The sequence below is a fragment of the Centrocercus urophasianus genome, unplaced genomic scaffold (assembly GCF_019232065.1).
Source record: "Centrocercus urophasianus isolate 14NV4802_14NV808 unplaced genomic scaffold, USGS_Curo_1.0 seq_19, whole genome shotgun sequence".
NCBI classification, from domain to species: domain Eukaryota; kingdom Metazoa; phylum Chordata; class Aves; order Galliformes; family Phasianidae; genus Centrocercus; species Centrocercus urophasianus.
Window position 1 is genome coordinate 8,736,818 of NW_024884744.1, and position 26,524 is coordinate 8,763,341.

General features: G+C 40.5%; 2 protein-coding genes across 3 annotated transcripts in view; one reads left to right on the forward strand and one right to left on the reverse strand.

Moving 5' to 3' along the window:
• Nucleotides 1-26,524, reverse strand: part of PSMD1 (proteasome 26S subunit, non-ATPase 1) — a 61,173-nt gene that overhangs the window by 27,589 nt on the left and 7,060 nt on the right. The window contains exons 8-16 of the mRNA XM_042820300.1: nucleotides 26,067-26,127; nucleotides 24,241-24,369; nucleotides 23,305-23,393; nucleotides 22,553-22,631; nucleotides 21,844-22,017; nucleotides 20,842-20,953; nucleotides 20,044-20,240; nucleotides 19,396-19,491; nucleotides 18,796-18,860 (exon numbers count right to left, since the gene is read on the reverse strand). Coding sequence (XP_042676234.1) covers nucleotides 18,796-18,860; nucleotides 19,396-19,491; nucleotides 20,044-20,240; nucleotides 20,842-20,953; nucleotides 21,844-22,017; nucleotides 22,553-22,631; nucleotides 23,305-23,393; nucleotides 24,241-24,369; nucleotides 26,067-26,127 — 1,002 coding nt within the window. The remainder of the gene's footprint in view (nucleotides 1-18,795; nucleotides 18,861-19,395; nucleotides 19,492-20,043; nucleotides 20,241-20,841; nucleotides 20,954-21,843; nucleotides 22,018-22,552; nucleotides 22,632-23,304; nucleotides 23,394-24,240; nucleotides 24,370-26,066; nucleotides 26,128-26,524) is intronic.
• HTR2B (5-hydroxytryptamine receptor 2B) lies at nucleotides 1,831-13,537 on the forward strand. 2 transcript variants are annotated; one of them, XM_042820320.1, is made up of 4 exons: nucleotides 1,831-2,433; nucleotides 3,058-3,736; nucleotides 9,943-10,143; nucleotides 12,110-13,537. In XM_042820320.1, exons 2-4 carry the CDS (start codon nucleotides 3,430-3,432, stop codon nucleotides 12,988-12,990), a joined length of 1,389 nt encoding a protein of 462 aa, XP_042676254.1. In that variant the 5' UTR covers nucleotides 1,831-2,433; nucleotides 3,058-3,429; the 3' UTR covers nucleotides 12,991-13,537. The 2 variants fall into 2 exon arrangements, with proteins under 2 accessions (XP_042676254.1, XP_042676255.1); XM_042820321.1 differs by lacking the exon at nucleotides 1,831-2,433 and having other exon boundaries at nucleotides 2,603-3,736.

Here is a 26,524-nt window from a genome sequence, read left to right on the forward strand (position 1 = left end):
ATGCATGGCTCAAACGCTCATGGTGAAGCAGGGTGTAGCGAGCCTGAAGTTCTACCCAGTGGTAGAGGAAAGGGGCATATAGGTGGAGCGTGCAGGGAAAGCGTAGCCAGGCATGCAGAGAACTTGCTAGAGACCTCTAATGATATACAAGTGGATTTCCCCTCCCTCCTCCCCCCCCCCTCCAGAAGAATTATTAAAGCCTGAGCAAGTTGAAAACCATTATGAATGACAGGTAAGCTTTTTAACCATCTGAAACTGAACAACGCACAAAGCTATATGCTTGTATGTCCTCTGTACAAGCCTACATATAGCTGAAGTCTCATCACCATCCTCTGGAAGGACCTAACAACACTATTTTAACCTGTATTGAAAAATCCTTCCCCTTTCCATAAGGATGCTTTCACACAGCTCCCATCACACCCACCTGCAGGCAGCAGTGCGGCCTTTGGGTGGTGCTACATCAAAGCACCTCTCCCTCCTAATTTGTTTAATTCAGACATTTTTGGAGGCGGAGAGATGTTTTAATCATATAAATTATGTTATAAAATGCAATGAGGTACTCCAGAGAAGTGGAAACACCTGATTTTCCCTTTGACAGAAAGAACTTTTTATCACAGAAACCTGAAGAGATGCTTCTCCTACTTGCCTAAGATTTATAACAAGACAAGTTGACAAAACTACATTTCTCCACCACCAAAACTTCCCTCACACTGAAGTCACTCTGTCTACTGTGCTGTGGAAAATAAAAAATATGAGAAGAAGAAAAAAACCCACCTCTTTAAAGATAATGCTTAGCATCCAGCACAGTCTTATAGCAATAACTGGTGCTGATGATGAGCAAAAGTTTCTGATAGAAACTGTCTGCTTTTAACCCCCAGAGCTTTTAACTCTGTTCTCCTAATTTGGAGATGTGACATGAGGAGCAGCTGCACACGGCATACGCCCACAAGTAGAACAACTGAAATTAAAGGATGAATCTATCGTTTATTGCACCTTGCTGCTTTTAATCCAGCATTCCTTCTGCATACACGCTTCTATATCTACTGCCAATAGCTCCATCCCGAGGAAACAGAATTACCATAGCCGGATTCACCTTTATTCTTCAGAAAGTTACGTCTTATGAAGTAAAGACATCAAAAGTCAATTGAAAATGAAGACAACACGAAATTTTAACAAAGGTTTCTTTTTAAGCAGTAAAAAGACAGAATAAGTGATGACAACTTTGCTGGATATTCTAGCGTACTACCCAAACCGCCAGCTAAATATTTCTATTCACGTCTGGCAGACACTCTCTCTCACTTTGGCTCTAACGAGCTCTATTCCAAAGAAGTTTATCTTACTTTTAAACGAACATGAATTGATTCACACTTCACCAAGGACCCAAACGGCAGGCTGAGCCTGCTGAGCACCGAGCAGCTCAGGAGTGTAATGGTCAGTGACGTCCCAGGGTTAGATCACGCTCTTTTCTGGCCTTAAACTCAATGACTCTATTACTCAGTTATCTAGCTAATGTCCGCAGAAGTGAAACCTATTTCCATTTTAATGAAGAAATACGCAAACTTAGAGATGATACACATATTTGACTGAAAGTTGGAAGGTATCAAAAAAGAACATTCACAATAATAAGAAGCAGCTGCAAGTCGAAAGATTTAAAGTAACAGCCCCCACACTTAAAACAGCATGCTAATCAGAGCGTTTCTGTGGCAGCAGAACTTTGCAGGGTTAACTGTGCTTCTGACCAGAGAGAGGCAGAGAGAGCGATCGCGCACATATGCACGCATGCTGCCCTGCGTACAGTTAGGATACTGTAGGAGGAAGGGCTGTTAGCAAGATCTGCAGATCCTTACACAGCTACAAGAGGCATACGTTATAGGGCTGGAGCACTGAATCAATTAATGCTCGCTGGCTCTTTTCCAGCCGAGCCCCCACTCACTAAGTTCCCTCCTTCCAAGCGCTGGAGCTGCATGCACTGGAATGAGTCGGTCAGCAAACAATGGGTAGCAGCAGACTGCAAGTTTTGCTAATGAACAAAGAAAACTGCACTGAGACCGTGCTAATCACATAAGTAAAATCATCAAGAGAGTAGAAGAGGAAGGACAGAAGAAAAGGACATCCTTTCTTTATCTTTTTTAAATGCAGCAAGAATGATTCTTTTCCTGCACTCAAAAACCAGAGAAAGTGCCTGGGTAAGGAAGACAGCTTTCCTCAAAGAGAAATTCTTCATCTTGGTGTTAAAAGAAACGCTAAGTGCTAAACAAACACACAACAAGAGACATCCGTTTGAAAAATAAGAGACAAATAAATGAGCAACCGGCTTTCTAGAAAACAGCGAAAAACCTTATCTTAAAGTCCACCATGTGATGAAAACGAAGAACAAACCACAGAGTATCTTCCTGGATACAAGCGAACTCTACTGAAAGACAAGAGAAAAAGGTAAGGCTTTCTTCACCTGAGACTTAGAGCACATCAGGTCCTCTCAGAAACTGTTCAGCTAAGGGCAGAACTCTTTCAGCATCTGCTTGGAGGGGGAAATGCAAGCGTTAAGTCTTCAGCTGAGCTGAGAGAGGGGAGAGGAAGAGAAAAGGCTGTGCTTCATAGAAGCCCTGCTCAGATTACAAAAACAAAAGGTTTACTCACCCCTCCCTTGAAGGAATGGGTAAATTTAGAGGTCTCAGTTCCATAAATCTTTATGGTCTCCTTGGGACTGTCACCAGTGTTTTATTATCTGCAACTTCCTGACCCTCACCTGATAAAGTAGGGACTGCCGACAATAAAACAGAAACCACATACATCATTTCTGAAGATATTTTTGGGGTGATCCTCTCTGGAGAAATAGGACTCTTATTAAGAGGAAACATGGGAACTGCTGCCTGCCTACGCACAGGCTGCCGGAGAGTAGGCACTGGAGAGAGGAGGAGTTGCACACACATCACACCAGCATCTGCCTGCACCAGTTTGTGCTTACAAACAGCAAACCTTCGTACGCTATAGCTAGAGGGAAACAACTGGCATCCAAATCCACCTACCACTTTTTCTTTCTCTTTTTTTTTCCTACAGCGGTGAAAGATGGGAGCTAATGAACTGCTTACTATTCTCAGGCACTGAATTCTCGTGTATAATCTTCTAAGAGCTGAACCTCGCTATATGGGGACATCAAACCTTCAGCCCTAACAGCCAGAGATGGACACAAGACAGGACTTGGGTTTTTAAGACCTCAACACACCCAGTAAGGCACGGGATAAAAAAAAATTGGATCCAAGCTCTGACATGGTTACTGTACCTCAAAATAGCAGATGACCAGTTTACCATACTGACCATGCTGGCCTTTCTTCAGGACCATCTTGGAGCAGAGAGGCACACTGAACTCTTGCACCGTACGCAATTCCTGCGCAAAACACAGCTCTCGGACACATCCTGCTGGGCACAAAGATGCCCCATCCTTCACATTTCTTGAACGGGTCTGGAGCTGGCAATGGATCTTTGTCACCTCTCTCGGTAACAGAACCCAAAGAGAACTACACAAACGATGAGCAAGGAAACAAAGTGCACTGGGCTGCACTGCTGATCCTGCTGGTGATCATCCCCACCATCGGTGGGAACATCCTGGTCATCCTGGCGGTGTCCCTGGAGAAGAAGCTGCAATATGCCACCAACTACTTTCTAACATCCCTGGCGGTGGCGGATTTGCTGGTGGGACTGTTTGTGATGCCGATTGCCCTTCTCATAATACTGTTTGGTGAGTACGGCGCGTTCGTGTCATCAGGCTTGCATATTGGGTACAACTCTGGGAAGTCTGATTTAAACAGAGAAGTTGTTTGCTTTCCGCTACTGAGATTTTGAATATTATTTGGATGAGGGCTAAATCTTTTCTTCCTCTAACCATAATGCAGTCTAATGCCTTTATGGTAAGCATATTCTCAGTGGATAGTCTTCCTTTTGAAACAAACCACTGAAAAAGCACCTAAGGCTTACAGCTGATACTATGCAGAGGGAGACATGGCAAATTACACTGTGCACAGCGAATCACTGTTTCCAGTAACTTCAGCTCAACCTCGAAATCTGTTGTACTGGATATTACACTAATGACAGGCAGTCATCTCTTAAAAACATGGTTCCTGGAAGCACCAATGACGAGTCTTACCAGCCTCAGTTTCTGGGAACCTGATTTTCTCCTGCTGTGGGAAAAATGGCAAGGTGTGTAAAGCATCCCAAAGAACTCCCATATCTGCCTGTCATGTCAGGGCAGCCCCATCTGCATACCTGATCTTTGAGACTCAGATTCATTCAATCTGGCTCACACGAAATAAAACAGATTTTTTTCTATTTAAACATATATTGGGTGAGCCAATTTCTTTCTGGTTAGTCATTACAGAGTAAGGATGACTCTCATATTTTCTCATGTCCAGCTTTATAGCAAATACTACTTTAGACAACTAATCAGGAAGAGATCCATGGGAAAGCAGCTTTTTCACTCCTGAAGATTTTTTAAGAATGTTTAATTAAAAATGGTCTATTTCAGTTTTATACAAATGAAAAAAAACACCAATATGGTATAGATTTTTTGAAAACTTAAGGATTTACAGAATTATCTTTAGGGTACAGCTACCACTGAACTCCAGATAATGAAAGACAGCAGGAGTTCATTTTTCCTGTGCTGGGGCTGCAGGAGTTGCCTGAGCAACAAACAAACACAATCAAACTTTACTTCAGAAAGCGCATCGGTAGCTTTGTTTGCTGCGTGGGACTGCAATCACTTACTAATAAATGTGGTTATTCATTAAAATGACATTGAATTTCTGTGCATTCCAGACCGTTCCTTCCTTAGCAGTCTATGAATTGGAGGTCAGAATTCAGGGCATCGGGTTAGGATTCTCAGATATCATAAAATAGACAGGTATTTCAAGCAACAGATTCTACAAAGAGGACAGAACGTACATAACTGGGACAGGGATTTCTACCTTGAAAAAGAAGTGTGCACACAGGTGAGGAACTTCTGCGTGCAAGTGCTAACTCACAGACATTGTCACTGCTTAGTTCTTGCCAAAGACCTCATTAATAACAGAAATAATAAAATTAGTGGCTGTTATAAAAGCACAGATCCCTATAAAAGCACTGCTAATTGACTAGCGACAATAAAAAGAGCAGGCAGGTTCTTTGTGAAGGTTTGGGTGTTGCTTTTCAATTATGCTAGATCAATAACTTCTTTTTAAACTTCATAAAGAGAATATTGCTCCTTAATCTCTCCCAATTAATCCGGTGCTAAATCCTGGTTACACAGTTTGAAGCATCATAGGAATCTTTAAAAACAAAAGCATTTTTTCACGGTTCAGGAAATACACAAGGAAGCAGTTAATTACAACTAACTTTACTGAGTGAGATTGCAACCAGCCTTCTACGTAGCAGCAGTTAAAACTGAAAATTTTCACCTTTTCCCTGGCTCCAAAGCAGAAAAACTGCTTTCCCTCTTTATGAAGTTATGAACTCTTTACGAGATGCTGAAGCTCAAAGCATGAGCAAAACATCAGGAGTTTGTGGAATCAAGCAAGAACAGTGCATAGCAGGCCCAAATTGCAAAGCTACCTTACCCAGATAACTACTTGGACACAGAATAATCACTGACTGTCAGAAGGCCATCCAGCCTCCTGACACCTCCATGCAGGAATGTGTCAGTCATAATGCAACGGCTGTGTGCAGTTTCCAGATACGGAATACAAATATTATGCTTCTGATTCGGAACTGATATCTAATTATATGGAGAATATTTGAGGAAATAGGTGTGAACTAAATCGCAGTCACATTAAACAGCTTTGGACAAATTAGTGTCACAGTGTTCAAATGCAAAAGCTCCTACAGTTAATGGCTCCATGCACTGATGATAGAGAACAACCTTCAGAAACAGGCTGCTGCAATATTAAAGAGCTGCCCTTAAAAAAAAAAATCAAAATCCAATACCAACCCATGGGTATCATACCACGAGAAGCAGATTTCCTCTTTTAGGTAAGGTGACTGAAATGTAATGCATATTCATACAATAGTGCAATTTTGATTTAAGAGCACAAGTGTCAGAAAATACAAACAGTTAATTGCTTTTGTTGGTTACTAAACCCTCCTCATTTCTTCTACAAAAAGGGGGCACGTTAGGAAATAATTGCACACTCTGAAATCTAGCTTTCCAAAGTTACCCACATTCATAAACACAGAACTACTGCACAGAAGCAAAACAAAGATGCTGCTATTCATCAGATGGTGAAATTAGCAAACTCTTAAGAAGGAGCATCTGATTTGCAAGATTTAAAGAGGAAAAGGTCTGTGCTTCACAAGCAGTGGCTTACTTGCAGACAGTGCCATCTTTTAAATTACTCCTTTATTCCTCACATGCATCCACTTAGAAATCAAAAGGCAGAGCTGATCCCCCCAGGTTGCAAACCATGACTTCAGAAACTCATCAGAAGCAATCGAGCCAATCTTCCCCCATTATTGATTACGAACCATGGAAAATCTCTCCTTCTCACTTGTGTAAACAAGAGAAAACTTATTGCGTTGACAATTACTGTCCAAAACTTCAAATCTAAACGTAAGTAAGAAAACTAGCATTCATTTCTGTCAAACCAACTCTAGAAAAAGGTGCCATAGATGAAATTCAAAGACCTGCACGGCAGCAAAGAACTGTTGAAAGTGCAATTGGAGCGGAGAAATAAGCAAGCAGCTCAAGAGGGAGAGAGCAAGGCAGCAGCACGGAGAGCCTGGGCCTCCTGAGACCACAAAGCTGAGCGCTGCCGCCATGAACCCACACACCACAGCTTGAAGATTGAAGTCTGGGCTTTAAGTCAGCAGATGATTAAAATATCAATTTCCTTCCCAGTAAAAGCATCATTATCTACCAGCAACAAAACGATCCCTATCACAGAATCCTTTACACGCAGCACATTTCAGCAGCCCTTGTAGCAAGAGGACGAACTGTCCTCAAGTCCATTTAAAGACCTCTCTCAATCGTGCATATACATGCACTGGTTTAGGGATTACACATTTCCAAGGTATTTCCTATACATAAATCCTTCTGTAAATAAATATTCTACTCAAGGACAGACCGTTGTGGTAAAAGCTCATCTTACCTCTCCAGGTGCACGACAATTGTAAAGCATATATTTTATCACATTATAATTAAAAATAAGGAAAATCTGCAGCAGCAGCACTGCAGTTCGGAGAGTCTGAGACCAGGTTTGAAGGAAGCATCTTTATCTTATGCCACCTGAGCTGGAGAAAGCAGACAAGATTTCAGGCAGGCAGGCTTGTCAGCTAACCCAGGCTTACACGGAAAAAAAGAAGTCCAGTCCACTAGGTTAGGATCAGCATTTCAACTCCCAAGGAAAAAAAAAAAGGTGGAGAAATCTCAGCACAGTGAATTATGTAATGCTTTGGTTTGCTCCACCAGTGTGGATCTATAACAGGAGAATCAGAGCTTTTAACAGTCTGACCCTCACACCCTGCCGTTTGGCAGGACTTGCCCATTTACTTCCAATCTAAATTATAAAAAGCAGGAACTCAACTGCTTGCTTGTTGTCAGAGGTCAGAGATGCTTTCTGGGTCCTGAAGTAAAATTCATGTTCTGCTTTTTCCCTACTGCCAAAATAACACAACAGGCAAATAGTGACACACACCACCACCACTCATCACCAAGCCAACAGCAGTCACTCCCATGCTAGGCACCAAGCTTCTAACACATGTAAATAAAAGTAAAAGCAATGTGTGCCACAGTACGAATCCTAGAGAGTCAGTTGATACTTCAGGATTTATGGATAGAGTTTCACTATGTATTTGTTCAAATATGACCATGCTCATCAACTCTTTTCAGCTACTTCATTTAAGATCTACCCTGATCTTGCTTGGATAAAAAAAACATACACACAGAAAATAGAATATAATTTATAATCCTGATGTGGTGACTTACTGCCTTCTGCAATCAATTCCAAAGAAAAACTGAAAGACAAAGCCTTCTTTTCAGTTGCACTTACCAACTAACTCTACAGCTCATAAAACTCACAAAGTTGCTCTGCACCAGGAAGCTGTTTTCATTCATTATATTAAAAAGAAAAGCAGCTTTTGGAAGAAGTATTTGAGAAATTTCTTCTGCAAAGAAAAGAAAGCTGCAAATGAAAATAACTTTCACTGCTGTTCTCCAGAAAGTACAACAGTTATAACCCAGGGATCAGCATGCGTGCATTCTAATCAGCAGTGTGAGGTGCTTACTTGAAACCCAGCAGCGTTCTCTGTGCATCCTTCAAGATACAGAATACTCTTTCCATTGTCCACATTTTATTTGAGCTAACCCTGCATCATTTACATCATACTCAGTGGTAGTATGATCCTTGATGATCCTTATGGGCCTTTTTCAACTCAGAAAACGTTTCTATGATTTTTATTCCTTTTAACTGTATTTTTTTTTCTGGCTTGCTTTCTGCTTCAATGAACCACAAGGCATTTTCATTTTTCTTTTTTTGTTGTTGCTCAAAGGCCAGTTGAAAGTATAGACAGAAAAACAGGACATCAGTAGCTGTTTCATAACACATTAATTATCACTTCCTCATACCTGCAACGGCAATGTTTTGAAGTATATGTTCAATGGAGATATCTATTGTAATAAATACACAGCTAGATGCCACGTCAAATTTGCAGGTCAGTGGTCTGAAACTAGAGCACTTCTCTTCCCTACTGCCTATTTCCCACACCATCCTCACCTGGAGTCCGTTGTTCTGGGGATGAAGATTTCGCTGGGAGGAAAAAGGGAGTTCATTTTATCATTCATGCCTACAGGGAAGGTTCCCAAACATACACAGCAATGCAGAAAAGCGCACGCTATGTTTGACTCCTAAAATTTTCCATCTTCTGGGGCTCATATTTCAATAGCAGTACCATATCATTTCCATCTAACAGACATATTATGAGAAAATCTGTTAATGTCCAACTGTTGTGCCAATACCACACTGATAAGATTGAACAGCACTATATTTTCGGTCATTTGGCATTCTCAGCACGTAGATTTATTTGTTTGGAGCAAGGAGATTTTTTTTCAAGTTTGATTGTTACAGGCTTTTTTCTTTTTTTTTTTTTTTTTCTCCTTAATCATTATTCATTGAAGAACTGAATTACCTGGCTTTTAATAAAAAGTACTGATCAAACATGGATTAATTTTATGCGGAGAGACAATTTGAGCAGATCTGAACTGACACAACTAGAAATGGAAAAAACTTCTGTTCACAAAGTCACTTCCAGGACTACAGAACATTCTTAGACACAAACAACACTACGGTGCATTTCAGCTTTAATATTGCTTGCACTGGATTGTAATATAAACAACTTGTGAGTGAAAAATCAAGCAGTTGTGAAAGAAGTCAGTTTCAGTGAAGTTATTTCAGTTTAGAAGCGTAAAGAATAGGAGACCCAGCCTCCCCAAATATCTACCTTATGCAACACTGAATACCACAAAACCTTAATAATGGACACGATGCTGGACAACATATCATTTGTTTATTCTTCAAGATTACTGCTAACTTCAAGATTCACACATAGTTCTGCAGTGACTGACTAATATACTGCTTATGGCCTGCTGTCTCCTCTGTGCTTGGATCAGAGGACCATCAGAGAGACAAAGCCAAAAAAACCCCATCAATTAATATTAGGGTGCTGCACCAAGCAGTCATGACCCATTTTTACAATCTGTTTTACTGTTTCAATCCAGAGCCTTTGCTACAAAGAGCTCATGATCTAAAGTGGAAGGAAAGATAGGGAGTGACTTATAACACACATAATGAACTCTGTGGTGGCAACGTTCAGTTTCTATAGGATTAGGAACTTCTCACAGGTACTGATGCCAAATGAGGAAAACAAAGATACTAAAAACTCTCAAAAAACAAAGATTCTAATGAGTTTTCTGTTCTCTTCCAGACAACGCCTGGCCTTTTCCAACTGCCTTGTGTCCCATTTGGCTGTTCCTTGATGTCCTCTTCTCCACAGCTTCCATCATGCACCTCTGTGCCATCTCACTAGACCGCTATATTGCGATTAAAAAGCCCATCCAGGCCAGCCAATACAACTCATGGGCTACAACAATCATCAAAATCATCATTGTTTGGCTCATTTCAATAGGTACGTGAGGCTTTGAGACTGGAAAAAGTAAAGCAGAAGCTTTTCATATTGAAAACAATAGGTGAAAGTTGGGCACAAAGACACATCTGGCCAATCTGGGTCAGCCTAAGTCCACCATTTGGGTCATACACAGCTACATCAAAAGTCTGAGTGGCTGCTCATCAAGTTTACCAGAAAGGTCAAGGACTGAGTAGGTATCAGCATCATACTTTGTGCTTCTAAAATCCTGCAAGTTAGAATTCTGACATCTGCATGGCTAGCACATCTCATGGGAAAGCAAGATTCTGTGTTCCTGTGGAAACAATCTAATATATATCCATCCAAACACAACTTTAAGCCTTGAGTATACACTATTAAAATCAGTGCCTTACTTAAAACTGTTTCATAAAGCTAGTAAAAGAAATGTTAATTACTTGCACCAAAAACTGAAAGATAAGTGAGCAGCTGGTAACAGCCACAGTGAAGACTACCATGCACTGGCAACATATCATACAAAAAGGCCTTTCAGAAAAAAATCACCCAACAATTGATACAAAGGATGCAAATGTATAAACACTTATCAGTGTCTCCCTGTTGTGCACATGGCACCTCGCTTGTCTTCACTGCTTAAAGAAAGTCTTTAAAATGAGCTAAGATGGTGAAAATATTGAATTCCTGTAACTAATGCACACCATAGGCAGCAATAGGCATAGCGTTGTATGCTGTGTGCAAGAGAAAAATAATTCTGGATTACTTTAGCCAATGACTCATAAAAGAATAGGTAAATTCATCTTCTTGACTCCAGCGTGCATGCCCAAAAACAGAAATTTCAACTTGAAAAAAAAAATCTGGCAGAACTGTGATGACAGGAAAAAAGATGCCTCTTTATTTTATTACAACAAAAAGGAAACTCTTAATGAGATGTGACACTTGAAAGTTGACCTTTTAATATCTGACTCATTGTTATTAATCAGTGCTGCACATTCCACTTCTTTTTATCTAACACAAGAGTACTCTGCAGCAAAGTCTCGTTTCTCCAAATCAAAGGTTAACGTAATTCAATCTTCATTTTAAAGGCTCGCTGTATCCAAAGGAGTGCCTCTTCTCAAGGAAGGGGTCAAGTGGCTCAATGGAAAACCGTTTCGCCTCCTGCTGCCCCAGTCAACCTCAGTAACCAGAGGAATACTGTAAATCCCTAGATCTCTAAGTGGTATCAGGAAACATAGCACAAATAACCTTCACTAGACAGCAAGGAACCTGTTGTTTTTGTTGTAATGTCAGACTGCTGGCAAATGAAGTGCTGACTGTAATTTAGCAGTTATAAAAAATTCATTTAAAAGGCAAGACTGCTAACTTTCTTTTTTTTTTTTAAGTGTTGAATTACAGAGCTAGCAAGCAAGCCAGCCTCATTTAAACACTCTTAAATATCCAAGTGACTTGATGCAACAAATCTGTCTCAAACGCACACACTGATTAATTCTGGCATCTATTTAACTACTTGTATATATGAAAGTCAAGCAGACTGCAAAAACATCAGCTGTGTCCAATAACTTGATGCCACTAAGAAAGAGGGAAAAAAAAAATGTGGGAGCAGACAGCATTAGGCAAATTCACTTCATGAGAGGGAAAAGCCATTCTAATTTCAATGACTAGAGTCAAAGCAATTCATGTGTTTTACACTAGAGATGTTGGCAACTTCGTACTGCTTTCTCAACTTCGAAGGGTTACCCCTAATCTGATTTTAAAAAAATTAAAAAAGGGGGGAAAGGGGAAGTGTCATTCTGATAAAACTGAGCTTGCCAAGTCTCACACACTACTATTTGCCCTATTAACCACGCGATGCTCTCAACAGCTGATGTTTTCTCAAGTCACCCTGTGCCTACTCCAGAGAGAGTTCAGGAACTACTTTTCTTTAAAGACTCTGAAGATTGAGGCTCAAAATTGAGGTTGCAAGCAATTACTTAAGTACTTGGTTTTTCTTCTCTAGGCATTGCTATTCCAGTCCCTATCAGAGGAATTGAAGATGGAAACGGAAACTCTACAAATATTACATGTCTTCTGATGCCTGATCGCTTTCACGATTTCATTCTGTACGGATCAGTGGCTGCATTCTTCATTCCACTCGCAATCATGATAGTCACTTACTTTCTGACAATTCAAGTGCTACGCAAGAAGGCCTATTTGATCAACAAGCCACCTCAACGTCTCACTTGGTCAACAGTGTCCACAGTATTTCAACGCGACGCTACACCTGCCTGCTCACCAGAAAAGGTGGCCATGCTGAACGGCTCTAGAAAAGACAAGACTCTGACCAACGATATGCCCATCTGTAGAATGTCTACCATTGGGAGGAAATCCATACAGACCATAACTAACGAACAAAGAGCATCAAAAGTGCTTGGAATTGTATTTTTTCTTTTCTTGTTGATGTGGTGCCCATTCTTCATAACTAACATAAGTTCAGTCCTGTGCCACTCGTGCAACAAGGAAGTTTTTCAAAAGCTCATGGAGATATTTGTTTGGATAGGATATGTATCCTCAGGAGTGAACCCTCTTGTCTACACCCTCTTCAACAAAACATTTAGGGAGGCTTTCAGCAGGTATATCACTTGCAACTATCGGACCACAAAGACTGGCAAGGTCCTTCGGAAGTGTTCCAGCAGAATCTCTATCAGAAATTCTGTGACAGAAAATTCCAAGCTCTTTGTTATGCATGGGATGAGAAATGGGATTAATCCCATTATGTACCAGAGCCCAATGAGGCTGAGGAGCTCGCCCATCCAAGCATCATCAGCCATTCTGCTGGATACACTGCTGCTCACAGAGAACGAAGTTGACAAAACAGAAGAACAAGTAAGCTACGTATAGTGGAATGACAGCTGTGACCACATCATAGTGTTACCATCTCTATTACTCTAGGTGACTGTGCTATAAGAGGTTGTAAGTACTATTGTTTCATTTATGCAAGCAGTATCTTATGAATTTATAAAGAATTCCTCTCCTCCAAAGTCTCCTCTACTATAACCCCAAACCCTACAGTGGCAACTTCATTCCATGATAAACAATGACTATAGCAAAACTGTATCATACAGAAAGAGGGAAATAAATAAAAGCTAGATCAGTGCAAGTATCTGACTTCAGTCCTCATCATCTTCAGCCTCTTGATTTAAACCCATGGAGTTTTTCTCTGCTTAGACAGCACACAAACATACTGAACTACTTCCTATAGTTCTCTCTGTTGACACCGTAGACTCAAGTACAAGCTTTTCTCGTGTGCTGGGGTATCAGAAATGAAATCATGAGCTCCAGATACCAAAAGGCACACCAACAAACCATAAAATATGTTTCCAAGAGAGTTTAAAAAAAAAAAAAAAACAACAAAAAACCAAAAACCCAAAACATTCCATGGTGGAAATCATCGCATTGCATTTTTTTTCTATAGGGATGGAGACCAGAATCTCTTTCGCACCTGAATTTCATCTCCATTACTCTCACATACAAACATGCTTGGCACTGTCAAATTTGTCAGAGAAAACTGCCCTTTGTTCTTTTCATACTAAGAAAATGAGTACGTAACGAAAACAGGGCCATAACACATCAATAACTAAAACAGGACAGGCAGTGCCTGGAACATCACTTTATTTTGTGGCTTTTATAATTCCAATAAAAGCTTTCCCTAATCCAGCATCATTCACACAAAATAGAAAAGTTACAGATAAAATTGCCAGCTCATTTGAAACTGAAAACAAATGTCTAAGAAGCAACAGCAGTATCAAGACCAGTACACACTGACAGTTCTGTTCTACTAAAAAAAAAAAATTTCATTGGACCAATGTAATAAGATTAGAGGTCCCAGGCTGCACTCTGAAACATCATAATGGCAAATCAAGTCTTCCATTAGAGCACAAAAACGAAAAAAAAGAATTGTTTTTTGCAATCCAGAAAAGTTAACACTGTCTACTGCCTAGGAAATCTGGAGCATCTGCTGGTCCCAAACCAAATCTCTTTAGGCAGGAGGTCAGATCTCCCCAAGATGCTGCAGTTCTTACAGTAAGCAGCCAGTTTGCTATTTTTTTCCCCACAATTTCCATTTACAGTAAAATTTTCAACCCAGGCTTTTTTTTTTTTCATATTTAATATTTTCAGAGCTCTTCAGTTATACAAATTATGTACAGCAAAAAGCTTAGGTATTTTTTCGTCTATGGAACAGAAAGTACTAAAGATAACATGTCCTTCCAACATTTATTTATATGTATTTAATTTAAAACACATGCAAGTTCGAAACAGAGCCTGATGTAACAAATGCCAGAGAGCTCCAGGAGAAAGTATTAAAAATATCTCCACAGTACTTACAGTAATCTTTCTCCTTCCTACCCTTTTTGGTGATAGCCACTGAAGTTAAAAGAAGCTCTTAACTGCTCTTACTTCTCTTTCAGTAGCCAAAATTCAAGAGGATCCTGCAGTTAAAAGCCAGAATTGATCAACAATTATGGCTGTGGAAGATTCCTGTATCTAAAAGTATTTAAGAATCAAAAGCCTTTCATTACATCTAATTACTTTGAAGTCCTAGGGGAAAGGGTGTAGGAATAAAACAAAGCAAAGCAAAGTCCCCAGACTTGTATTCTAAGAGAACGATGGCAGGGGTGTCCTAAAGAGGGGAAGTGAACTGGATTAATAATCCCAACATCACCAACAATTTAAAGCTTCCCTTTCCAGCAGGAACATCACAAATAGCTATTCAGCATCAGGAAAGAACAAGAGGTAACTTAGTCCTCTTCTGCCTGACCCTGTTCTTGTTCACCTGTCTGTCTCCAGGTAGCAATAACAGTAGGAGTAATTAGCCATAAGCGTCCCTTAGAGAATGATTGTAAGACCTCTTTGTAATCTATGGTTAGATTCCAAAAAACAGGAAACAATCCCCAAGAAGACGTATTTTGTCAAGCCAGCTCAACTTCAATAACCAGAAATAGACTCTCAGCATATTCCAGCTACTGAACGCAGTCAGCAGCTATACTTAAACTGAGTCATAAACCTCAAAAGGACTCCAGACAAACCAAAAGCCCAGTCTTCCTACCATAAAAAGTATTTCTCCATGCATAGAAACCCAACAGGATGAAAACACATGTTCAATTCACAACAAGCTAAATGCTGATGGACCAGCAAATTCTATTCACTAGCTGTAAAAATCTATTCTCTCATGGTTGCTACTGCTTTGCAACATGCTGCCAGTCATTCAGATAAGCACTAATCCATGCTAAGTGGTGAATGTTGAAAATGGGTAGATTTTATTTCTTTCATAACATGATAGAAAATTTAATACTGCAATTCCTAGGCAAAAAGAAATAACCTAGACTAGAACATCCCTTCCAAAATGGCAGCCAAACCTCAACACATGAATTCTGAAGAACTAAGTAGCCACACATTCTTTCGTTGGCTTTTCCAGTAAATGAAAAGGACACACACAGAATTCTAAATAAATAAATAAATAGCTTAAAATGTTAAAGACAAAATATTGTTGCATTAAATGTTGTCAGATTTTACTACACTATGTTCTACCACATTTTATTCTGTTGCTGCACTGCTCCATTCACTCCAGTCCTAGGAGTCAAGCTGTGCTCTTGCATGCACACAGGGCAGTACGATGCGCTGGCAAGGGAGGCTCACGTGGTAAGCAAGCAGCAAAAAGCTTTACAGAATGCTGTTATGCAAACATATTCTATTACCTAAAAATAACTGTCTGTGTGACATTTATAACACTTTTAGTTCAAATCCAAAAAGAATGTTTATTCAGACAGCTGTAACAAAAGGAGAAAATAAACTGGGTATTTCTGACACAGATTTGTGGACTCTAGCTGTCAGGAACTGTCACATTCACCCGTGGTGATTTCAAGGAAATTACCACCTTCTGACTGCACAGCTCCACCTTTATTGGGTGCTATTACTCCTATCAAAGGCACCAAGAGAAGCCCAAGTCTGTGCATTCCCTAAGTGCTGCTGTGCAGATGAATTTACACCTCCAGCAGAATCAATCCCACAGCAACAGCATGCATTTCTTAAGAGAAACACAGACCACATTAAACATGCTTGCTGTCCTGTTTTGGTACCAAATTCACAATTCCTTTTCTGGAATCAGAAAAAAAAAAAAAGAAAATTCAGTGAGACCTCTTCTCACAGGAGCTTCAGCCACATTCCTTTATCTCATCTGAGTTTCACCCAAGCCAGGGCCTAGCCCACTGCACTGCACAGGTGCTCACCTCCCATCAGAAGACACTTCCTTCACAAGCTCTGTACATCCAGCAACTCTCAGATTGCTGACCAGTATGGGGCACACTACTAATGGCATTTAGAACAAGTAAATCCAATTAGATTCCAACAAACAACAGTCCTAAGAAAGAGATGTCATTTTAGTCATGAATTCTGACAAACTTATCAGCCCGTTTGTTCTGTGTGCCTCTGCATGCCTGCAATTTTGACATGAGATGGCACACAGCATTAGCACCAAGTAACAGTTTTCAGTGGACAAGAAAGATAATGCAAAATCAGCCTGCAGATCCCTACACAGATGGTTAATATTTCCTTTCAGGCATTGAAACACAGCTTTTGGTTTATAATGACAGAGAGATGCAGTGGCAATAAGTGAGTCCCTCAATGCAGAAAATCCCTTCCATTGCTGCATGTGATTGCAGGGGTCAAGGCTAGACAAACCAAGGAATACCTTCCAGAACCACATCATAAAGCATAACAACTGATTATGCACCTTGTGAGAGTTAGCAAATGAAAAGACTTAATTATTACAACAGTCTAACATAAGCTTTTTGTCTATAGAACCCAATGATAACCTGCTAAAATTTTAATCCTTTCTTATTGAGCAACATGGATATTGGAACTGCTTTTACAAGAAAATGTTCCTCCCTATTGTTCAGGCACGTTTTGGACTGTATTCCTCCATGGAAAAAAAGAAAAAGTGGTAGAATAAGATCTCTATCATTGCACAACAGGTTAAAGATTCAGAAGTTAATGTAATTCATTTCCTCATTGCTGACTGAAGAGAACAGACCCAGAACTATCAGTTAAAATTCATAACTTAAGGCAGCTTACACAGACTTAGGGCTAACACAGTGCTGTATCTGCAAACAGAATCAAGAATGAATAAGATGAGGTTCCAGATTTTCATGTATCTGGCTAGATTTTAACCAACTATTAAGTCCTTGCTTTCCTCATTCATTCAGAGAGAAAATCTGAAGAAGCAGATAGGCTGCAGTGCTCCAAGAAACCCAATATATGGTATAGGTCAGAGCCCTGACAGCGTCTTGCCTTGGTAGGCAGCTATCTATACCCAGTTACGCTTTGCATCTGTTGAGAACAAAAATGATATTGCAATCAGAGATCAAAAGTGCTCCATTGCGACCTGTTTGGAAGAAAGATGCCTGCCACTAGGGAAGGCCTGCATGTGCAATTTTCCTTCTGTCCACCGATGCAGAAGCCAGTTTAACAGGTCCTTTGGCTTCAGGAGAGACACAGCTCGCTATGCAGCAAGGACTGATCTGTGCTCAGGAGAACAACTTAGCAGAAGCTCTTGAGAGACGACTGCTGACGCCTGCTGACCACAATCAGAACATGCTTCAGACAAATCAGAACAGAGCAGAATAACTTCTGTGTAAGAACTTGGTTAAAGACAAATTGACTGGTGGCATTAGTTCTGATATTTCTGAATATCAGCTTTCAGCAGCTGTCACTGGCTTGTTGTTATAAGATGAATTTACAGACTGCCGCTAACGCACAGAGGATGTGAACAAAGATTTTAGAAAATATCCGTTGAAAATTACAGCCCTGGACCCAGGTATGCACCTCCTCCTCTCAGACACGCTGAAAGGCTACTGCTTGGCTCAGAGCTCAGACCGTGCAAATTCCTGCATTAACAGAGGAAGACAGCTGAGTTTCTGGGGGAGCTTTCCACAGTGACAATGAACACATTCCCCCAAAAACACATACACAAAAACACCCTAAAAACCCCAAACCTACCAATCTTCCTACTTAGAGAACTGCAGAGCACTACTTCAAAATACCACTACAGTCACAGGTTTCACTTAGACACTCAAAGCAAGCACAAGAATTATTTTGTAAGTCCAGTAATCTGTCAGGGTTTAACAGTGGATGCTTAAAAAAAAAAAAAAGAAAAAAAAAGAAAATACAGACTATTCTGACATCCTTCTTCAGGTTAATCTTACCAGTCACCATCTTCAGGAATGTTTTAGCAACAAGACATTTGTCTGAGTAGCACTGCTTTTATGAGGTCTGGTACAAGCGTTGTATATTTAATTTTTAATTAACTCTCAATCTTGCCAATATTAATTTTTCATTCTGTTTGTCAGCTTAATTGTTTGAACAGAGTTAGATGAAGCTAGAAGGCCGGAAACCCACAGAAAGGTTCATTATGTGTCTGTCAAATGTTTGAGAATGCTTGTAATTCTGATTGAGGTTTTATTCTCAGGTGTTTTCTTTCTGTTTGTTTGGGGTTTGGGGTGTTTTGTTTTGTTTTTTTACTTTCCAGCATCCACTCAGCACGTAATTGAGTTACTTAATGCTAGCAGCAGTGCAGCACACATTTCCTGGGGAAAAAAAAGCCAGACACCAAGTCAAAAGCTGTGGAAGTGACTGAGGAAGACACAGTACCTGAACAGAATGAAACCAAGAGATTCAACAGCTGCACGCCTCACGTCATCATTCACATCACTGACCTGCAAAGCATTAAACAAGACATTCAGAATTTAATTAAAACACTTGAGGGCTCTGCAACATTTTGGAGCAGTTATCAGGCACGCCAGTTAATTGGGAAGACAGAAGTATACAGAAAGGAAGTTAACAATCACACTAAATCCTAGATGAAACAGCTTCACTCTGGTTCATGTACTGTGACTACAAGCTCACCAAAGAGAAGGAAGACCCCACCTCTTACAAACTAAGTTGCTTTTTTTTTGTTTGTTTTTCCACCCTGCCCATCATTATGCAGGCTGTTACTGCAAACTTACTAACAGTAAGTTTTTAGAATCATGTCCCGATTTTACAAGATTCCTTTTTGGTGACACGAGGTTCTCTTGCTGAAAGTCTACTTATCCTAATGCCAGAAGAGCCTTCTATTTCCATTCATATTATTAAAGAAGTCTTTCATCACTTGGCATTCCCTGATTGGATCCAGAGCAGCAACACTACAGACACAAAGCCTGTCAGTGATAGGCTTACTCTCCCATCAGAAAGTAAGACCACAGTACTTACAGCCACATGCAGCAGGCGTCTGATAGCCTTGTTGTTCCCTGAACCGCAGTACGCCATAGCAACCGTGTACATGCCAGAACGACGGAGAATTGGATCCTGGAAAAGAAAACATCAATATTTAACTCTACCCAATGAGGGACTCATAATTCCAAATACAACTCTGTTTCACTCTTACACTTGGAAGCTGCGTGCAGACAACCTCAATGCCTTCCTGTTTCTTGTGGATGAGTAATAGGATAATTGCTAAAGCAGGGATGTTATCTAACAATTTCACTGGGACAGAAAGCTGCTGCAATATGGGATGCTAAAGAGTATCAGGCATATGTGTTACTCTGCTTCTTACTCATTATCTGCTTTTGAACAGGTCAAGCTTGACCTACCTACAGTCAGCCTTATCTGTTTTAACCATTACGCCCTCTTCTGCTCCTTGCTGCTCACTGAAATGAAAGCTAAATATCAGAGTAAGGAAATATAAGACCAAGACTGCTGTTCTTGTATTTTTTATCAGGGGGAAGCAACACATGAAACACTTCAAACCTACATAAGAACTTCTGGGAAGAAAACAACCAGCCCAGTTTAGCTTGAGACTTCAGAAAAAGACAGGAGAGTTATCTGTGTAACAAAGTGACCTGACACAGCTAAGCTCACCTTATCTCTGCAAAGACTCTCGATGAGAGCATCTGCCTCTTCCATTCTGCCATACATGACCAGAGCAATTCCAACAGCAAGACCTCGCAAGATCTTCTCATGTTGGGTTTCCTGTGCATAGCCAACCATGTCCTCAATGGCCTGAGCATTTTTAGAGCCCAACATAACCAGTCCCAGTGCCAGGCCAGCTGCCTCACCTGCGCAGCACAGAAGAGCAAAATTAAACAAACACAGTTTCTAAAAAGCAGCAAATATTACATCCTGGAGAATAACACAGAGAGATCACTTTAAGGTCACCATGCCCAGCAACCCCAGTATTCATGGGCTCGTGTACTTGCAAAAATAACCCACTGGTCGCTAACCCAATAGTCACATAACCTTCCCCTTTGAGTCCAGATTTCTCTTCCTTGGGCCAACAGATGCTGAGATCATTTTCCTGTGATCACCAGCCCTCAAAAGCTTCTTTAAGCCTGTTTCTCAGCCAAAATTAAGGCAAGTGTCTCTGGTGATTACACTATATGCATATAAGCATATGACAAAGTTAAGAATAAACAACCTCTTACTCTGCTCTGAAGAGCTACCATATCTTACTAATGGTTGGCACAGTGCCTCAGAGCAGTCTGGATGGGACCTCTGACCATTAGGGCTCAAGAACCATGCTGACCAGCAAAAGGTTCATTAACAAAATGCAACTAAGGCAACCCAGAAGTGGTCCACGTTGCTAACAGGAAACCTGGAGGAAAGCAGATGTGTGCTAAGGCCTCAGGTGGTTATCTGCTCTGAAAGCTGAATGTTTACCTGTCACTGCATCATCCTGATACAGATTTGTTTTCAGTAAGTCGTACACATCTTGACGTGCTGTCCCCATGGCAGCCAGACCCAAACCCAAGCTGCCACCGTGTCGGACAATCTACAGAGAAACATATACAAGTTGAGTCATCATAAAACAGTAACAATGTGGTTACAGCTGAAATAGACATCTTTCCATCAATATAAACCTGCAAACTCTCAGCCCAAAAACACTCTGATCTCCTGACCCATTCAAAAAGTCCCTTTCACCACCTGAGGCAATAACTGTTTACAGAAGAAGCTAAATTAAAAACGGTATTTCAAAGCCAATAAATGAGTATTAGAAGCTTTCCACATGAGGCCTTTTGGTACCTTTAAGCTCTTTTCCTCCCACTGAGTGACTTAGGCAGTATGATAAAGTTGTACCATGCATAAAAATTGCCACCTAATAATAGAACTTAAATTGAAAGATAAATCAGTACCCACTTGAACTGCTTTCCTCTGTTCTGCAAAAGACACAGGAAAGGCACTGTATTTACAATAAGATGAGTGGGATTCATTTACAGAGTTTTCAATGATGCTGTCTATTTCTCAGAAGAGAATGTGGGAACATGCTAAGAAAAACATTAATTGATTCCAACTTAAAAGAAGACTTTTCATCTACAAACATTAAGTGTTGAAATAAAGCACTTTTTGTGTGTAAGAAGCAATAAACCTGCAGGGCTTCACGTCTTACTCATTTGACAACTAGGCCATAAACAAAGCTTGAATAGCACAGGTCTAGCAGCAGAACAAAGTAAATAACTAAGTGCTAAGAGAAATGAAGAAAGATTCATTGTCATACACATAAGAACTTCCTAAAAATCTAACCTAAACTGTAAGCAAAAGGTTACTAAAACCCACAGAAGGTCAACACCATCACATTCTTAGTTCTAACTCTCCCATTTTCAAACCAGCTGGCACCCTTCTAGATATCCCCAACAAAGCCAACGTTCATTACTGAATACATACATCATTACTGGCATTCTTCAGCTGGTTCAGCAAGTAGTCGATGATGTCACCGCCGTGGTTAGCATGAATGAGACCCAAGGCATAGAGGCCTCCACCCTCCTGGTAGGCTGAGCCTGGAGAGGTGTCCTTGGGTAGGTATGTTGCCATTAGCTGGAGTGCTTCTTTCTCATGTCCCTGCATGTCCAGTGTCCAGCACCACGGGAAAACAAGGAAAAGAAGCAAGAGGTGAAAACAGTGGATGCAAACACTTTGCAATAATTAAACAAGTCATTACTTTCTCTAACAGAAAAAAAAAAAAAAGAAAAAAAATCAGCCATTGAATGCAAAGAATCCTTCTGCACTGCGATTTTATTCACCCCAGTACAAGAATCCGCAACCACTTGATCACTCATCCAAATCAGGACAAATCTTAGCTAGAAGCTACACTGACTCATTCACTAAAGCACTTCAGTGAGGATCAAGGCACATAAAACCATTGCAAAGACTTTTTTCAAAACAGCTTTGTAAGAGTGACACAGGTATATAAATCTGCCCACCCAGCATCCCTGACAGATGTTCCAGGCACCAAGCAAAGGGCTTAACTAGGCTGAATCAGTTAAGCTGTACACACAATTACAGACATCACTCTGATTCCCCACTTCAATGTTTTCAGAGTTCACAAGTAAATCACTCCTACTGAACAGAGGGGAATGAATGAATGCATCACTACCTTGTGTATAACACCCAAGCTGGCAGTAGCAGTAAACTTAGCCCAATTAGTGGCCCTGGCCAGCCACTCCAAATTATCTCTGCAAGACAAAAAGAGACAGGTTAGACAAAGTTTTACACACAGTCCATTCCTCAGACTGCAAACAATGTCTCATAGCACCAAGCATTGCTTTCATAAGAGAAAGTAGCTCCAGAAAACAAGCCAATCATAATTGCACTTTGTACCTCTCCCCCCTTCATCAGCCCTGATTCTTGGCTAATATTAGTCCAACTTGTAGATACCAGTGATTTCAATGAAGGATGGAGAACAACTGATCAATATGCAGTCTATTAGTTCTGTGGGAAAAGCTTGCTCAGAGTTTCTGGGGCTTTCCTCAATTCCTGGGTAAGGTCAGTCCTGACATTTCTCTTCCAGAGGAACCCACCAGTCTCCATCAAATAAGATAAATCTTATAAATCACCAGCTCAGAAAATTTCCAACTTCTCTCCAAACAGAGCAAACATAAATTCCAGATCTCCAGCCTCTGTGCTGCTCACACAGTTACTGTTCCAATAAAGCCAATGTGTGAGGACAGAAAAAAAAAGTAATAAATTCTTATTCCTTCCTTCTACCTCCACATTAGCTTTCAGATCTTTTCTTATTCTAAGCCCAGAGCTTTCCAACCACTCTTTGGGAGCTATCAGGTGAAAAAGGGTAACAGTGTTGTTCAAACCACCCCTAAATGACAATGCTTTTCCTTGCCACAGCTTTACCTCAGGAACTGGTCACTGGTTGTACCACAGTGCATGAAGGAGTTTGCTATAACAGTTGCTGTGTGACACACGGAATTCCGCACTGCATCCTAAAGAACAAAACCAATCACGGTATCAGCAGCCAGCAGAAGACATGCCCCCAGTCACTTCATACTTGCCAGTACACTACAAATATGGGTTGTAATTAGGCTCAACTTAACCAGCAATTTCCCTTTAATCAGAGTTAACAGATCATAAACTGTTAATACATTCTCAAACATCCCCAACCCATCTTTCCAGTGCAAATCTACCCTTTCTAGGAGTTTGTCAGAGGTACAACTGCCTCGACTGCTGCTTAACTGAAGCACTCCACTTCTGGTGTCCCAAAGCAAGCATGGCCAAGTGCACACAGCTGATGTTTTCAAGTGTTTTTATCAGTTCTATCTTCAATGCAGAATTATCTCTGAGCACATGAGGATTTATTTAGTCAAGCTAAACAAACCAACCCAACCAAGACACCAAAATATTGTAATTCATAGTCCTTGCTGACTCCCTCTCTCCCCAGCTAGTACCACATGCTTCTACAGGATCAGCTGGAGGATGAGTTGGTCTATCTCACTCCCAAAAAAAACCAAAAAGAAAGCAGGGAAAAAGGGACCAGTGTCTCTCACCAATTATCAGAATGAAGCAACACACTAACAACAGCCTGTCATCATTAGGTCACAGCAGCTGAATTTGAAACAATTTGATTACACAGCCCTTTTCAGGTGCTATCAGCTCTTCCCTGGCCTCACAAGTTCTAGTTTTAAATGTCGATGTATTCCAAACAAAACAGATTTGGGTCTTCAAAAGAGAGAAAGTCAGTCATGCTAAGACAGTAAGATTTTGCATTGATCGTGTTGCTGTTATTTTACAAATAACAGAATGAATCAGACAAATCCAAACAAAGCCTCTTACCTTTGTGTTTTTGAGGATCATGAGGTCTGTGTTGTTGTTTCGTATTAAAAATTGCAGATGTAACTCAATAGCCATTTCTCCACTTAAAATTTTAATCATTTTTGAGATCTGGTCCTTGGGTTCTGGGTTCTTCATAAACAAACGAAAAGAGACAAGACACAGTTCATGAAAGCCCTCTCTGCTACATTCCCAACACCATATTCCAAAATCTGACTTGCTGTGGGACTAAAGGGACATTGCTAAAAGGACAACACCAACTCTCAGATAAGCCAACTCCTTTGTGCACAAGAGTGCAGGTGGGAGAAGAAAATCTATGAAAGAAAATGCTTTAATTGAAAGTGAGAGATATCAGTGACATCTGACTGTCTGCAAGCTGTTATGTTTGGTCTTACAGATAAGATGAGTCTCCTGCAAGAGGCAACCACTGTTATAAATATGGACCTGCATTTCCATGGAAGTTTTATTAAAGAGGACCACAAAGCCACAACACTTTACGTCATCCTACTGACCTTCTTTTGAGCTAAAGATTTTATTTAGAACAGAAGCTAGTGGAACTAGGGTTCCTAATACATTCATCTTCCAGAACTCTTTGAGAATGCCTCCTTCTTCCCCACTGTGGAACAGCTTCCACAATTTAAGTCCCAGATGAAGTACGTTTTGAGAACCACGAAAAGGACACTGCTACTCTCTGGCCCTATTAGCTGGTCAGAGAACAGCAAAAGCTAAGTAGCTCAGCCCTTAGACTAATCCTCTCAATTATTCCTTTGTAGTTATCATTCTGAACTGTGGAAGATTAAGCTCAAGAATTTCTGGCCACAGAAACCATTGTTGTGCACTTATCCCTTGGCACAGGCAGCAATGCCAACTCAGCAGAAATTGATTTGAGACACCTTTAGTGCACAAAAGCACAGGTTCCTCAGATGCAGCAAGAAAATTCACTCCAGAACATAATTCCAAGAAAGCACTTCTGCTTGCGCTTAGTGAAGTAAAATGTTGTTCTTTTTAACCGACCTGCAAGAATCTCTCACAAATTTCCAAATCTAATCTGCAAACCTGCACTACAGGGAAAACAAAAAGAAAAAAAGAACATTTTGCTTTGGGCTTTCTTTTTTTTCCCCATATACAGTTTCCTTTCCTCAGCAACAGAACTGTCAGAACTGCATTAGCTAAGAATGAAATGCTGAAATGTAACTGTGTGTTCATGCTAGAAATGAACTTGCTTTCTCTGATACTTAGGAAAGGAGAACAAAAGGAAGACGTCACCATGACAGACAAAAGAATCTTCATTTATAGAAAAGAAACTTGATGTTTTTATTAGCACCCCCTTCTCCCATTCCTGCAGAACATCAGTCCTGTCTAGCCAAAACTGCAGCTGGACTTCAGAAAATGAAAAAATTTCAAAAGAGGAAAAAAACACCAAATTAATTGAGCACCTAAGGTTCACCTGGATTTCACTAGAATAAAACATCCAGCTGGTGAATTAGCTAATTCATCAGGAAAGGCTCTCAGCAGGAGTCAAATTTCAGGCCCTTTTCTCCAGGAGTTCATTATTTCAACAGAAAGCAAAGATATAAGCCAAATCTTTCTACTTGTGTTCCTTTTTTTGGATCCAGTAATTCCTTCTGAAAATTCCTCCAGCTTTCAGTATCTAAAATGGTGGACTTTTAGACTGCCAGATCAGGTCCTCAGAGAATGTCTGTCAGCTGGACTCCGGACAAGACAGAAGTGAAATTCCATTTTGTATCAGCCAAACCAATCCAACAACCCCACAGATTCCAACACACAAGAACAATTAAGCAAGGCACATTCTTGGAAGTGGCACTCACAATTTCTGCAGATTTCCCCACACAGGTGCTTCCTGGTTTCTCTTCTGCTTCCATAGCATCACTAAATAAAGATAAAAATTCAAAAATGCAACTCAGTTCAGCACTTGAAACCAGCCAAGCATTGTAATAACAGCTAAACACTACCCCAATATAGTAGGTCAGGATTTAGAGATGACAACTGGAAGTACCATGACTTTGACACACAAGGAGTGAATACCTGGAGGTCACTGCTGAGAAGCAAATTCCTCTAAGTTCAGCTGTCAGAGCACTAGAAGACAAGGGCCTGGAAATTCCCACCCTCTAACTTCATTAGGGAGACAAAAATAGAGCTGCTTGTAGTGAATGAACAGGCAGAAACAAGTGAGAAAATAGGGTCAACATCTAGTCAGGGTCATTATATCCCCACCCAAAAGCCTTGAGCTCGTCACTATTAGCATAAATGCTAGTGTTGACATGTA